We start from the raw sequence: 16074 nt of genomic DNA, 5'->3' as shown, positions 1-16074 counted from the left end.
GGCAGAGGCCGCCGGCTGTGCCTGGCTTAGCCAAACGTGTGGCTACTCCACACGTGGGCCGTTTCTCACAGCTGGGCTGCAGTGGGAGACCAGCTGCACTTTGTGGATTTGGCCACTACTGGATTTTGGCCAGGATACCTGATGCTCTCCTGTATGCTTTCAGACCCTGTGATGGGCCCCAGAGCAGGGGCCGTGCTTGCCTCTGGCAAGTGTACGTGTAACAGCTGTGCTCCCATTAGAGGGACAACATGGGAAGCAGAGAATTTTTAGCGCTCCTGTCACTAATAATGCAAATAGAGGGGCCGTGCTGACGTGTGCACAAGCCCTTCTCTCCTGCCTGCTGCGTACCTCATTAGTGTTTGGAAATCCCTAGGGGCAGTGCTAGCAGCAGCGCCTCACTGCAATGCAAACACACTTTGCAGCGGGCTGCCTCTGCGTGTGACTGAGTCTGGGCCACACAGAGAGCACAGCACAGTGCGATGGGGACACACTCACGCCCCAGGAAGGCATCTCGCCCCCAGCAGTCACCCAGCCAGTCCTACCACATTGCTGCATAGATCACTCAGCCAAGCCAAGGCTGGAGTCCACAGATTAGCATCCCAAAGAGACCCCTGATGCAGATGAGCAGGGAGGGAACTCGCTGCTGTGGCCCTTCCACGGCCAGTGCCCGGTTTTGCCTGAACATGCAGTGAGTGTGCGGGTATTAACCCTGCGCTGTGCAGGATCTGCTCCGCTCCCACAGAGCTGTTCTGCTCGCTGTATCAGCTGGCTTTCCACAGAGCATCTATGTGTACAGAAGCCTTTCAAGAAGCCTACATTTTGCCTCCAAATTTTCAGTGGCAAAAGCCCAATACATGCACAATCACGCACAGTGATGTGCCTGTTGTTACCCAGCCAGCTGGGTAACTTGCTACCCCATCAGTGGATTCCCTCCTAGGATGAGACTGTTCTCATGCAAAATAACTCCTCTTTGTCTTCAACAGAATGGCTCCAGTGAGAAACGAGAGCTGCGACAGTTCCAGTTCATGGCTTGGCCTGATCACGGGGTACCAGAATACCCCACCCCAATCCTGGCTTTCCTGCGACGGGTCAAGGCCTGTAATCCACCGGATGCTGGGCCCATGGTTGTCCATTGCAGGTAGGACTGTGTGTTTGTGAAGCTGCACCTGGGCACGAGTCTTCTGCCTAAAGGAGCTTTAACCTGTCCAGCTAAAAGTGGAGTCTCCTGTTCCTACAGGGAAGGTTTCACAGTAGCATAACCTGCACTGCATCCTTGGGCTGGGAACAAGTTGGCAACCAGCAGCAGCAATGCAGTGGTGACATTTGTATTGCTACTGCTCTGTCAGATTAAACAGCACTGCTGTATGGAGAGCCCCAGAAAACACTTTTTGCTGCAAAACTGCAAGTACCATTTAAAAATGAAGTGATCTCTGCCCAGAGTAAGTAGGCGGTACCTTTCAGGGGCACGTCGTTGACAAGCACGCATGCGGTGACCTCTACAAACATTCAGACGTAGTATTTGCAGTAGAACTCTTTTGCAGTGTGGAAGGGCAGCTCTTTAAGCAAAATATTAGTCTACTAAGGCTCAGCATCTTATCCAGGCAAGATTTATCTGTACCAGCCGAGTGGGGGCTATTACTGAACAAACCACTCTATCATTGCTGTTCCAGCATACGCCTTACCAGCAGTGTTTAATGCTCTTCCTTCATGCTCTGTTTCAGATGGGAGTGGGGTATAATTAACACACAAACAAGCTGTATTAAAGCCCTGTTAAAGATCTGACTTGCACCATAAATGAGGAAATGTCTAGCTCCCTATCTCTGCCTGTGTTTACATGTCACGACAGCATGTCTTGTTTTCAGGGTGCTCTCAGGGTGAGTAGTTTGGGGATTGCTACTGCTCTTCCAACAGACGTGGAGAGGCATCCGGTGCATGAGCAAAGGGCTCGGTGTAGACATGCATGACCTCATCTTTCTGCTTTCCCCTCTCCGGCTGGCTGTCCTTGTTTTATGGGTTAGGAAACAGTGACGCAGGTTAGGGGACAAGCAGGCTTGAAATTACGGGCTTCACTGGTACCGGGGCCCAGCCTGGCCTTCAGATCTTCTGACTTCATGCACACATACACTGGCACTCTCCTGCCTGTTAAATATATTTCTCCTTCCCTTGTGGAGGTGCTGCCAGCCACTGCAGGGACCAGCAGAGCTGAGACCATGTCCTTCCGCTCCATCAGTGAGGGGGGGTCAGCAGAAGGGCTGGGTAGCCTCCCACATTCTCCTGTGCCTCTCGCCCTTACTTCTCCTGTCACCTCTTGTTTGGGGCTGAGCTCATTAGCCCTCAGTGTGGGGAGAAGCCTTTACTCCCCTTTTGTGCGCTTTAGCTCCAGGTGCTCCCTTAAGCAGGAGCGGAGCTTGCGTGGCATCTATAGAAGACAGTGTCATCTCAGGCCATGTGCTTTGTTCCCACAGTGCCGGCGTGGGCCGAACTGGTTGCTTCATAGTCATCGATGCCATGCTGGAGCGGATGAAGCATGAGAAGACCGTGGACATCTATGGCCACGTGACGTGCATGCGCTCTCAGCGCAACTACATGGTGCAGACAGAGGACCAGTACATCTTCATCCACGAGGCCTTGCTGGAGGCAGCCACGTGCGGCAATACCGAGGTGCCTGCACGCAACCTCTTTGCTCACATCCAGAAGCTGACCCAGGTGCCACCAGGCGAAAGCGTTACTGCAATGGAGCTGGAATTCAAGGTTGGTGATAAAGCCCCAGCACCCCCTTCCCCGGCGCCCGGTCTCTGCCCACACAGCCCCACCAAGCCACACATCCAGGGGCTGGGAAGGGATAGCCATGGATCATTATAGACAGTTATTCTTTTGTGTGTTTCTAAACCAGGTAGGCAGTGATTTAAAACACATTTGAATTGTAAAGCTTGTGTCAGCCATGGTCCCTCCTGGATTGGCAGCTTCTGGGGAGGATATAAAAGGCAGATGGATGTTCAGTTCTCAGCAGCACATTCTGCTCCAGGTTCACTGTGCGGCAGGAGCTGCATCTGAAATCAGATGCAGATCGTGTTAGTGATAATTGATGTTACTGTGAACAACTTGTCTGGAAACAGCTCCAATTTAAATATGTGAGACGTTTATAGTCTCATTTCTTCAATGCTGAGCTCTGTTACCTTTTAACCACCTCAACACCAAGCCTCACTGTCTAGAATTGGTGAAGGCAACATTTTAAGGCACACTGGTTTTAAGAAGTCAACCCCACATTTTGCTGTCTGTATCTGTGAATGGCAACTGTAGATATTTATTACAGTTGTGGAGGTGGAAGTGAGCTCTGATAAGCACCCATATTCTCAGATGAGGCATGTTAGTCCAGTGAACTCATGCAGCGGAATATAGCTCATGCAGGGAGGCAGCAGACCATGCAGGCTCTGAAATGAACTGCAGGAATACAGCTTCACCCTGGGGATTCCCTCCAAGTGACAAAGGAGCAGAAGAAGCAAAATATTGACTTTATGCATAAACTGTGGTTACCAGAGCTGCTGGTGTCCTCGCTTGGGACAGTAGAACATGCTGCATTAGTATCTTGTGGTGACATGTGCCCTGAGAAACCCCTCAAGAGAGCCACAGCATTAGGCTCAACTCTAGCAACTCTGTTGTAAGAAAGACAAAAATTAGCTGTTCCTCCAAGGACCTATTTAGAACAGTAATAAAATTTGCCCCTCTCTGTGCCCTGGCAGTGTCCGCTGTGTGGGAAGCCCTGGGGAGCAGGATACGTGAGGGCCTCACATGGCTGCATCACTCCCCAAAGAGCAACCCTGTCCTTCTACAGGCAACCTCTGCCAAGGACCATCTGCCACACATGGAAAGAAGGGTCGCTCTGGAGATGCTGGAGAGAGTGTTTTGGGGAAGGAAAAGAAAAGAAATAAAAAAAGAGGGACTTCTGTTTGAATGTCTCTGCCAGCAGATCTATGTAACACATTTACCATGACTCCAGTTTACAGGGACCAAAGAGAACTATAAAATATCTCACAGTAACTCAAAATAGATCTTCTTTACCTAAAACTGTCACAATTCTCACATTTTTCTTGGGTTCTTCTGGGGTGAGAAGTAAATAGCAAGACATTGTTGGAAGATGGAAAGCTTTCCTTCCCTGACACCACCAGGCATGTGTCCCTGGTTCAGCAAGGTACAAAGCTTCAAGGCCTGGCCCTTTGTGGGTCAGAGAGCTGCTGTGGGTCTCCACTCCACTCTGTGGCACTGGGGCTGTGGCAGTGGGTCAGGGCAGGTGGTTTCCCTGCTGTCACCTACAGCCAAGCACCAAAAGCCAGCAGCGAGGCCATGTCATGCCGTGCCTAGGTGTGCAATGCCATGGCAGAGGGGCCGACGTGGTACTGAAAACAGGACTGATCACTGTGAAGTAGAGCAGCTGGGTGCAGGCATCCTTGTAACATGGCGGCAGAGCCCTTCGTCTGGTCCAGAAAGACCTGGTCCCCAGCGGCTGTCCCTCAGTCAGAGAAGGGGGCATGGCTGCGCACCCAGAGGGTCTCCTGCCTGCTCTGCTGCCACGGTCCTGATTTTGCCCCCGACTGCTGCATCCCCAGCAGGGGCCTGAAATGTCTCCTCCTCTTTCAGCTGCTGGCCAACTCTAAAGCACATACCTCACGTTTCATCAGTGCCAACCTCCCGTGCAACAAATTCAAGAACCGCCTCGTGAACATCATGCCATATGAGCTGACGAGAGTCTGTCTGCAGCCCATCCGGGGTGTCGAGGGCTCCGATTACATCAACGCCAGCTTCATAGATGGGTACAGGTAAGGGCCACCTTAGGAGCCTGGGCCAGCCTGTTCTGCCTGCTTGGGAACATGGGCAGAGCTGCCTTCTCCTCTTTCCCAAGGACTGGTCCTGGCTGCCTGGAGGTGGGCTGGGGATCATTTTGTTGCATTTTATCTATTTCCATCTTCTCAAACGCTCCGGTGCATATAGTTACAATAAGTGAAGACTGCTAGTGAGTGCTGCCAGGCTGGCTTGTATTGCTTAGACAGAAGCCCACATGGCTGGTGTGGGAGGTTGTGCTGGCTCCTGCAGAGGTTTATAGGATCTTCTGGTAGGCATCCCTTGGCATGTGTTTTATATCTGCAGCATCTAATGCAAACCTGTCCCCCCTCACTAGCCGTAGCAACCAGAGGTAGAAGTGTGCTTGCACTGCGTGGCTGATCCAGGCAGCAGCCCAAGGCTCGTTGTCCCATGTCTTGATTTTGGGGGGAGTCTGTGGATCCTCAGGCAAGGCTGGTGCTGTACAATGGGGAACCTGTCACTGGATTCTGCTCCCCAGGATACTTCTTAGAAAGCGCAGTTCAAGATCTAGTGGGGCAATAATACTTATGGTTTCTGTATCTAATTGCTGGCATCACATTCTCAGATGCTAAGTGCTAGGAGAGGAGAACGCAGGGAAACAGCTCAGCGGCCACATCTCCTTGTAAGGGAGCAGCCCAGTGGCCACATCTCCTTCCCAGCCAATCCCTGACCAATAATCCAGACCAAATCCCAACAATGCACACACAAGGCTCATTCCTGTCCTCTCTGCACCATTGCTGTAGGGTCACCCAGTGCAGGAGTGGGGGGTACAACAATGGATGTGGCACAGTCCCCCTCCAGTTTGGCTCTGCCCAGATGCTTCTTATGGGCTGGTGACCTCCCAGGAGCAACAGGCACTGTCAAAGGGAACAGATGTTGGTGCAGCCAGGCCAGTGGCTCTGTGCCTCCATCCCTGCTCCAGCAGCTGAGCCCAGGAGGGTTCCTGGGGGGAAAGGCTACGTGGAGGCAAGAGTGGGCAGGGAGCAGAAGGAGAGCAACCCTGGGAGCATCCCAACACAACAAAACCACCACAAGCCAGGCTTACTCAGAGTGGGACAGAGTAATGGGGAAGGATGAAGGGGCTGGAGAAAAGCTGTCACAGAGCAGCCTCCGCTCCCTCCTGCCTGCGTGGCTCCAAGTCATCCAGCACTGCGTCATTAATGTGGCTGCCTGTCTGCGCACCCACCCCGGCAGCCCGGTATCTGACGGACAGGATGCAGCCACAGCACCCTGGCTCCAGAGCTGATTAAGAGTGATGCTGGTTTTGCCTCTCAGTGATGCTACAGAGGGAGGGCTGCCAGCACGGCAGGTGGTATCACTTCATGTGCTACCTACCCCATCCCTAAGGAGTGATGTTATCTCTTCCTGTCCTTTCCTTTGAACCGAGCAGTATTCTCAGTATTATCTAAAGAGATCAGTTGGCCCAAGGTCCTGCAGGCATCACTGATGCTGCATCTTTATTAGTTCTTTTGTTTCGTTCTTCACCCTCACTCCCTGCTTTTTACAATATCTTATAAATCCACGTTGAAGCAGCCCCTGTCTTCATCCTGCACATTACAGCTGTCCTGCAGCACGTTCATTAATTTTTAGCACCAGCGGAGAGATGAAGTGCTGGATGGGAGGATGCCGCCCCTCGTCCTGCAGGCTCCGGCGCCCCGCAGTGGTAAAGCGAGACTGTGTCTCCGCCACCCATGGGGTGCCAGACCCGTCTCGCAGGCGGCACCGTCGTGCCAGGCTGCGCACTCGGCAAGGCAACGCGACGGAGCTGGCCCTTCTCAGAGTCCAAAACACCAACGGTGTTTTCTGCAGGGTGGGTGCCAGCCTGGGGCTGGTCAAGCTCTGCTTTCACACAGGGCATTTTGAGAGGTGCCCTGGCTGGCGGTGGACCTGAGGACAAATTTGGAAGCTTCAGAAGAGATGGCAAAATGGTATTGGTGGTTTCCACACTGCCCTAGTTACTAGCTGGTGTGCGTGATCCAGGTGACCTGATGCAGTTGCTCTGTGTCTTCCCATGCGAGGGGAGGGATGGTGGGTGGTGCAGAGAGTAAATGGGCAGGATCCAGGGGGTGCTGCTGGGATCGTCCCCAAGCACAGCTGCTCCTCCCAGCCCAGATGGTTGCTGGCAGCCTGCTCACGTGGGCCCAGGTGCTGAGAAGGCTCACAGTGCAGCAGCACTAGGGGCAAGCAGCAGGGAGAGGCTGGGCCGGGGACATTGTCACCCCCGCAAGGACTAGCAGCCTTTCTGGATCCTGCAGCCAGTGGTGCTCACTCTGTCTGTGGGGGGCACTTAGAAGACATGTGCTGGGGCAGGCTCATCCCTCCCTAGCGCACTAGGCACTAGCCTAGTGCATGGCTAGTCATAGAGATCTGTTTGCTCCAGCTGCATTGTCAGCCCTGCTGCCTGCTGCATGGGGTCCCTGCCTCAGGCCCTCCTGGCCCACCAGCCCCCAGAGCAGCTGCTGCCCACTTCCCCAGGGCTGGTCTGAGCACCATTATGTTTGTCGCAGGCAGCAGAAGGCCTACATCGCCACGCAGGGACCACTGGCTGAGACTACAGAGGATTTCTGGCGGATGCTCTGGGAGCACAACTCCACCATCGTGGTGATGTTGACAAAGCTGCGCGAGATGGGCCGGGTACGAATCCTGCTCGGGGGAGAAGGGGGCTGTGTGGCTGCCATCTAAGGGCACAACCTCTCAGCTCGCCCTAGTCTGTCCCCAGCACCAGCCGCTCAGGGCCAGCCTCCTGCTGGCGTGTCCTGCAGCTGACCCTGTGGCCCCACAGCCACATAAGCTCCCAGCGTGTGGGAGGGAGGAACAGCTTGTCGGTGCTAACGTCTCACTGTGTTCCTCATCTGCAGGAGAAGTGCCATCAGTACTGGCCCGCTGAGCGCTCTGCCCGGTACCAGTACTTCGTGGTGGACCCCATGGCAGAGTACAACATGCCACAGTACATCCTCCGGGAGTTCAAGGTGACAGATGCCAGGGTGAGTGCAACTGCTGGCTCCCCAGCCTCTTGTGCACCTCTGCCCTGCCAAGGCCAGCGAAGGGAGTGTGCAGCAGCTCCTGGAGGAACCAGAAAGCAAGGTGCTGCCTTGCACTGAAGGCAGAAGGGGCTGCTGCCCCTCACCTGCTGCTCCTCTCACCACAAGTTCTTCCTTACCAGCTGTGTCAGCCCCAGTGAGCAGCTCAGAGATCCCTATCAGCACCAGACCCTGCCTTGCCTGTGCTGCACGCTTGGCCAAGCATTTAACACGGGCTCCCCTGCACCTGTGCAGCACCTGACCGGGTACAGGACCCCTGTGTGACAGTGAACACAGTCCTGGGGTGGAGCTGGGCCCCAAACAGGACCAGGGCATTGACACACCAGACCCTGCAGGGGCCCAAATCCCTGCTCAGCTCAGCCACCATGGGGTTAACATGGGAGAGCAGAGGCAGACCCAAATGCTCAGCAAAAGATTTGCCTGTGCTCGTCCATGGCCTATGCACCCTCTCACCCGGCCTGGGCCAGGGGGTCAGAGAGCAAGTCAGCAGCACCAGTGCTGAGAAGAGTGAGATCAGCCCCTCTCGCTGCCTCCTCACCCACGGCTCATGTCTAACACCCCTGTCCCTGCAGGATGGCCAGTCACGGACCATCCGCCAGTTCCAGTTCACAGACTGGCCTGAGCAGGGAGTGCCAAAGACAGGAGAGGGCTTCATCGACTTCATTGGGCAGGTGCACAAGACCAAGGAACAGTTTGGGCAGGACGGGCCCATCACGGTGCACTGCAGGTGAGTGGGGACAGATCAGCACCCACCTCTGCCTTTATCAGCCCTCGGAGGTGTCCCCTAGCTCACTTACCCTGGCAGCTGCCAGCTCCCCTGCACTGGGTGCCCCTCCTGCATACCACTGGCAAGAGGCACACAGGGGACAAGGAGGTGGCAGCATCCATGGGTGCCATTGGCAGCCTTTCTGCCAGGTGATTATATTAGCCCAGCGCCCTGATGGTACTGATCTGTGGCTCCTTGGAAGAGTCCTAGGGGAGGGCAGGGTGCCACAGCAGCTTGGCCCAGAGGCGAGGCAGAATCGGTGGGCCCCATGGGGCTGGGAGGGCACCTCTGGCTGGCCAGGTCCTTGTGGTCTCTCCCAGCTCCACTGAGCATGTCCCTGTGCTCCATGAGCTTGCATCGCTCCTAGGAGCTCTGCAGAGACTCGCTGGGGCTGGCAGGTCTCTAATGGTACCTCTTGCTCCCTCTGCACAGCGCTGGGGTTGGGCGCACAGGCGTGTTTATCACACTCAGCATTGTGCTGGAGAGGATGCGCTACGAGGGGGTGGTGGACATGTTCCAGACGGTGAAGACCTTGCGGACGCAGCGGCCGGCCATGGTGCAGACAGAGGTGAGTGTCCCCTGCTCCCCAGGCTGAGGGGAGATCTGTGGGAGAAGGGAGGGGAGCGGGCGTCTCTGGATGTGCAGCCCTGCTGCCCAGCGTCCTTGGGTCCCTGCTTCTCATACTCCCCCGCTTGCTGCCTTGCAGGACCAGTACCAGCTGTGCTACAGAGCGGCACTGGAGTATCTCGGCAGCTTCGACCACTATGCAACGTAACTAGTGCTTTCCTCCAGTCGCGGTGGGGATGTCTAGGAGTGGAGACGGGTCCCTCTGAGCCAGAGCCGCCCATTCCTCAGTCCTTCTGTACAGATGGAGGTGCTGCCCAGTCAGCAGACCTCCACGCCAACCAGTTCTGACCACGGCATTTAGGAACTTCGCCCCAGCGCCAAACGAGGGAATCCGACTCCAAAAGCATTTCCAGTCTCTGGCTGAATTTCTGCTCATGTGCATCTCTCGCCCTCTCTCATGCGACTGCATTTCACAGCGAGGCTTTAGGTGGGTGGAATGGGATCTTTTTCTTAAACATGTAAAATAGTTACTAGTGGTTTTTATAATCTCTTCTTTATTTTTTATTTTTTGCAAGTCTTAATGTTTTGCCCAGGCAGAACTGGACCCGCCAAACCTTTGGGAGTTGGGTTGGTTTGGTTTTTTTTATTTCCTTTTGCTTTTACATTTTTTACTGCCCTGTGTTTATTTCAGCCCAGTCACTGCTGGTTCTGCCCATTTTAGTGCAGCTTCCTTGGTAATTTGCAGCAGCTGGCTTGTGGTTCCTGCCCGGCTCCATTCCCTGTAGGCTGCTTTTTAATCCTCTGTAGAATATGAAATTTCATGGAACTGGACCTAAGCTACCAACTATTTTTTTAGCCTTTCCCTCCCCCCCATTACTTCCTGAGTGGGTTTGGGTTTGGGAGGGCATGTAGGGTTGCCGGAGAAGCAGTCCCCTTTGCAGCTGGAAACTGTTCAGTCCTTACTACGATGCGTGTTAAACCAATCCAGTGACCGTGCGTATTGGCAGATCCCGATATGACGTGAGTTGTCGTCGCCTTGTTTGTGAGAGACCCGAAATCCTGGGCTCCAGGCTTTGGAGCCTGCTTTTGTGTGTCTCGCTGGGAAGGGGGCAGGAGAAGCGAGTGGGTCCCACGCTTCCCCGGGGAAGGGAAACAGCGAGACAGGGCCCTTTTTGTTAATCCCACGGTTCTGTGCGTGCAAGCACCATTCTGTCACCTCTAACCAGTGAAGTGCATCGGAGCATTTACAAAAGGCAAGGAGCACAAGCCCAGCCGTCCCCTGAGTGGAGCCGGGCCAGCTCCTGTTGGAAAGCAGGGTACTGCAGGGGAGGGGAGGGGAGTACACATGGCTTCAGAGGTTGGGTGTATCTATAATTTCTGCTATCCTGCAAATGTTAAAAGTCACTAGAATATTGTACTTTCCGCTACTTCAGGACGTTCTAATGAACCAATGTGGCAAGACTACTGGACTTAATTTAATGGTACTATATATTAATACTCCTTATTATATCACGCTTGCACTAAAGACAGGGAGTGAGCAGCCCTCTTCTGAGTGCATCGAGTTATGAATAAAGGTGGTGGAAGGGTATCTAATTGTATTATCACATGTATTCCGAATGTTAAGAATCCAAGCTACGGTGAAATCAGCAATCCAGGGTTGGTAATGTTGGAGGACACATTCATTTTTACCTTGTGGATGCATAGTGCTGTAGGGGTCACTGTTGTATACAGTCTGTTTTCTATTTGTTAATAAAAAAAAAAATCTACAGCATCATTGCATAATTCTTGATGTTAATAAATTTGAATAATCGGGTTTCATACAAGCTGGCTTTGCTGTCTGTTTCTTCAGCAATAAGCAGAGGCCATAGAGTTCCTCAGCGATAGGCATGCTCGCCAGCCCTTTGCCAGAGAAGTCTTCTCCCATAGGGACATCCCAGCCACAGGCATTCTACACCTCCTGCAGGGTCCCAGTGCCAGCAGGGAGCTCGGAGACCCTCTGTGACAACCCCCTTTGTGCACGCGTGTGCATGCCTCCTGCCCACTTGCAGCTGCACCAGGGTGCACTGAGAGCCCTCAGGCCCTGGCACCTTCAGGAATGGCTCCTGCCAAGGCTGTCTTGGCAGCAGTGGCCCTCACTGGGTCCCCTCCACTTCCCAAAGGATGGATCATTCCCAGCAGGAGGAAGCCAGGAGCTACTTTCTGCCCAGGCCATGCTCTGCACAAGCTGGCCTCAGGCTGGGGCCTGAGACCTGTCCTCCCCACCTGCTCTGCTGCCAGTTATTGATCCTCAGAGGACCCCAGGATGTAGGCGTGGGGTGATGCTGAGCTTTGCTGGAAGCACGTTTACCTGCACCCCCTTCCCTGCCAATGTGCCAGCTGCAGGACCAGGCTGGGGTAGCTACAGACTTTGTGGGTCTGCAGGACAGGGAAGGGTTGGTGGCGGTGGGGTTTGATGGCAGTATCGGTCCTGGATGAGGCTGAGACGTTGCCGGCCTCTTGGGACGCTGCAGAAGCACTGGTCTGTGGCACTGAGCACAGTTGTGTATGCAGTTACCACCACCTGGCCCCTAAATGCAGAGCAGCACCCTGAGTACGTTCAGGTGTGAAACCCCCTCCAAGGCACGTGCTGTGCCTGCTCTGCATGGGCAGGTCAGCTCCAGCCCCGTCCACATGTGAACTGCAAACACCCAGGTCAGTACTGACTCCGAGGGAGAGCAGGAACTGCAAACAGCACAAGCCTGCAAGAGAAAGGTCAGTGCAGGGGGCAGAACTGCACGGGCCAGGGCTCTGTGGCCTGTCTGTCCTTCCTGAGGAAGCCAAATCTGCCCTGGCCAGCATATGAACGATGGGTGGCAGCGCGTGGGAGATGGACTGATGAGATTTTTCCCCAACTATGAGTATGGGCACCTTCTTGCTGACTCCTCGCTGACTTTGCTGGAGCTCAGCCACACGTGGCATTTCCTGCCAGGCCGTACCAGTACCTGAGCAGGTGCCGGATGCAAAATGGTGTTTCCCCTTCGCCTGGCTGGTTCCTGCCCTAGCGCTTCACCCCCGGGGTGACCTGAGGCTGGTGGAGCCTTTCCCTGGCTCTGCTGTTGGGCAGCCCCACTCAAGGACGCAGACCTGAGGGCAAAGCCAGCTCCTGCCCTTGCGAGGCAGCACATATGCCAGCACCGCTGGCATCGGGGCACTTTGCTTTGCATGGCTGCCAGGGCCAAGCCTATGTGATCTACGTGGCCAGGTCTACGTGGCCAAGTGCGCACCTACTCACACACGGGTGCATTTGGGGAAGAAGGACGCCATGCTAACCATCGAGGTTTAGGAAGCCGGCCAAATGGGGTGCGGGCAGCAGGCACCTGCCTGCGCTGTAGCACGAAAGCTTTGGCTGTGACACTAAACTGTAGCTGGTGACAATGCTTGTGCCACATGGACATGCCACTCACCCAGCACTCAGCGGGCACAGCCGTGCGCACTGCATGAACCTTTCTGTGTGTGGCTTTGAACGCAGTGATTTGCTCTCACCAAAACTAGCAGTTGCCAGAACGCTTGTATATACAAATACACACAAGCATACACACATGTAACTTCTTTCTCCTTATCTGAGAACACCTGGGGCTTCCCTCCCCATTTGATGTTGTGTTCTTAGCTCAAACCCTTTACAACCAACCCAGGGAAAACATGAAGGAAGAAACACTCCCAATTGACTGTCTCTGTGGGCTCCACTTCTCTGCCTGCCATGTCTAAGACGCAGAGTGACCTTTTTGAGTGTTCAGTGAGCTTAGCTACAGGCTGAGTAGAAACAGGAGGAGGGAGAGAGAGGACAAGTGTCTTTTGCATGGACCGCACTGGGAATAACATGACCGAGCCTGGGCCTCCCTCTGCAGCAAGGCTATTGCCAGGTAGACCCTGTGTAGGGACACTTACATTGCAGGAGGTGAAGCCACGTGGCCAAAGCCTCATGCTGGCCTCACAGAGGGCCAGGAGGTCCCCAAAGCATGAGGATGTGCCGTCTTAGCAAGGGGATGCGCCCCAAGGGGACAGACAGGTCAGAGAATGGCAAAGGCAACTGCTGCCTTTGGGGAAAGACCCATCACCCTGTACTCCTCACACAAAGCCCACTCTGCTCACCTAAAGCCAGCTCGCCCGAAGGGGATGGCGTTGTATCAGTCCAAAAGTGCTTATTCCTTTAACGTGCATTTCCACTTATCTCTGAATATCTCACAAAATAAAAGGGGAACAAAAAAACCTACTAACTATGTACAGTGGACAGACAAGGAGGCTAAGGTGGTCTGCCCTCAGAGCCAGCGCTGCAGCTCGTGCTGTGCTCCACACGGAGTCACGCTGCCTCTTTCCAGGGCCTGGCACTGCCGTGCCTAAGCTGCATCGCTTTCCCTGGCCAGAAAGGATTTATCCAAGCTGGCATGTTTTTTCCCCCAATCTTCATTCCCAGCACTTCAAGGCTACTCCTTCCCTCTGGTATCAGCCTGGCTTCACAGTGCCGTACTGTGCTCCAGAGCTGGAGCAAATGGTCCCGAGATGGTACTGTGAGGAGGCATTTGGCCTCTTCCCTTTGGCACCTCCCTGGCAGACCAAACATATCCACACTGGGCAATGCCACTGGGTGGGTACTGCTGGGTTTTTTTTTTTCATCCTATCGAAAATTTTAAATTCCTTAATTGTACCAGGTAGCCCTAATGGAGCCTCAGGTAAGCAGCTTTGTAAAGAGCAAGGTTTGGCAGGTGGGACTGCAGCTAGATGGCACCTAGTCAAAGGTGAATTCCTGGGCATTGAGCTGCTCGATTCCTCTTGTTTTATTTTATTTTGTAGTCATTTAATTGATACCTGTAGCAGGAGAGCGGTGTAGGCCCTCCCTAGGCTTCTCTGGCTTCCTAGTGATGCTAAATAACATCCTGCCCAACCACCTTCTAGGATGCCATCGCTTTAAATTTTGTTTTCAAGGGCAAAATAGTTGTTAAATAAGGAAAAGAAACAGCTGCAACACTGACCAAATCTGAGCTTACGCCGTGCAGTAGCTTGGCAACTCCTTCCCCCAAAGTCCTGGCTCTTCTTGTTCTCAGCAGCATTGCCATTTTCATTTGTAATGTTCCCCACTTAGGAGTGACCTTTTTTTTATTATTATTTTGGTTTTTTGCTTGTGCTGACCTAGATCATTTCTGAGAGCATGAAAAAAATCTGATCCCTCCAATTAAAAGCTCATTGTTGTCCTTTTACTAATTCTAATAAATAATCTCAGGCTACAGCAACAATTATATTTCATCAAGCTGTCCTGCCTACATGTTTCTGCTCATGGCAATGTTTTACCACTTCTCATCATAAAAAGACTGGCTTGTGCCTCCTGATATTACAAAGTTGGTCTTTCTTGCCTAAGGGATGGCAGATGCAGCTGCCAGACAGGCCAGAAACAGAGAGTTCATCTCAATATCATTACGTGACAGTTGCCTGTGTTGGTACCTCCAGCTGCAGGAGGCTGAGTGTTGTACCTGCTGTGATTTTAATCCACTCCGGGGGTCTGGTCCATATACCTGGCAATTCAGAGTCTAAGCGAGTCAACGAGGCAGCAGAACACAGAAAAATCTCTGTTGGAGGAGTGTTGGGTAAGACTTTCAGGGCTGCCATGTGCCTGTAGCGGGACACCGAAGGACACACATAACAGGAGAAACATAAAGGGAAATTTAGGGTTTTATTTAGGCATGAGGGACTGAAGGTGGTCTCTGAGGATGATTACGAGATCTTTTGGGTGGGTTGTGCTTACTTTCAAGGCACTTCGGCATTCAAAAAGCATTTAACACAACACAGCCTGTGCAAATCGCAGCCAGCTCCAGCCAGAGGGGTCAGTATCCCTAGACAGGCTCTGTCAAGCGTTCAGCCTTGTCCACACTTGAAAGCATTTGCCACTAAAGCTGTACCCTCAGCTCCCAATCCTCAGCACAACGGCAGTGGATTATCGCTGGCACACCCTGGCCACAGGAGCACTTTTCCACCTTTCTATCCGACCGATCCGATCCGTGCTGGCCAAACTCCCCCGCGTGGGCCGGGCCTGGCGTCGGCCCAGCCCCGGGCTGCGTTCGCTGCCAAAAGTTTGCGTAGTATCGAAGACTGTTTTGGCTTTGCTCACACGCAGGAGTCGCAGGCGTATAATTAGCTTGGTTAATACGGTCAGTTGGCACATGCCTATTGTGTGTCACCATTCGGCACCCAAAACCCATTAGCTCGCTACAGCGCTCGTTTACACAGGATTAACGCCCGGCGCTTCCGACTCCCGGCTGCCCTCGCCTGCCGCCCCGGGCCCCCGCAGCGGGGCCGCACGCCGCAGCCTCCGGTATCCGACGGCAAAGGGCTCCTCGGCCGGTCCGTCCCGGCCTCCCCGTGAGGGCCGGGCCGGGAGCCCCGCAGGGCCCGGGCCCGTGGGCAGCGCCGCTCCACCGCCTCGCAGCGGCCGCGGGCGATCCCGAGCTCTGCCCCAACCCGCGGCGGGTGTCCCCGGGGGGCCGGAGGCGGGGTGGAGGCGGGGTGTGGGCGGGGCACGGGTGGGCCCGCCCGTCGTGACCACCGTGGGGGCCCCCGGCCCGGCCTCCCCGGGCGCCTCGAGCAGGCCCGGGCCTCCCTAGCAACCGCCCCCTAGCGACGGCCCGCCGGCCCGGCCCGTCCGCCTGGCAACCGCCCCGCTCCCGGCCTCCTGATTCGCTGGCCCACCCCGACCGGTCGTCGAATTCCTATTGGTTGGGAAGCGGCGAACGGGCAGCGATTGGTTGGGTCGGCGGGGAGGGGGCGGGCGGCCGAGGGTAAGGGGGCGGGGCGGGGCGGCAGGGCGGGGCCCGGGCG

The 16074-nt window shown here is 54.6% G+C and overlaps 1 protein-coding gene across 8 annotated transcripts in view; it reads left to right on the top strand.

Annotated features, from left to right (window-relative positions):
* Positions 1-11054, top strand: part of PTPRF (protein tyrosine phosphatase receptor type F) — a 394909-nt gene extending 383855 nt beyond the window's left edge. For all 8 annotated transcript variants that reach the window (XM_064455285.1, XM_064455283.1, XM_064455286.1 and 5 more), the window contains 8 exons: positions 984-1138; positions 2466-2751; positions 4636-4814; positions 7365-7491; positions 7716-7841; positions 8471-8625; positions 9097-9232; positions 9371-11054. In XM_064455285.1, the coding sequence (XP_064311355.1) occupies positions 984-1138; positions 2466-2751; positions 4636-4814; positions 7365-7491; positions 7716-7841; positions 8471-8625; positions 9097-9232; positions 9371-9439 (1233 nt within the window). In that variant the 3' untranslated portion in view covers positions 9440-11054. The remainder of the gene's footprint in view (positions 1-983; positions 1139-2465; positions 2752-4635; positions 4815-7364; positions 7492-7715; positions 7842-8470; positions 8626-9096; positions 9233-9370) is intronic.
* The last annotated feature ends 5020 nt before the right edge of the window (positions 11055-16074 follow it).

The sequence above is a fragment of the Phalacrocorax carbo genome, chromosome 6 (assembly GCF_963921805.1).
Source record: "Phalacrocorax carbo chromosome 6, bPhaCar2.1, whole genome shotgun sequence".
Lineage (NCBI taxonomy): Eukaryota > Metazoa > Chordata > Aves > Suliformes > Phalacrocoracidae > Phalacrocorax > Phalacrocorax carbo.
This window is presented reverse-complemented; position numbering and strand designations above follow the sequence as displayed.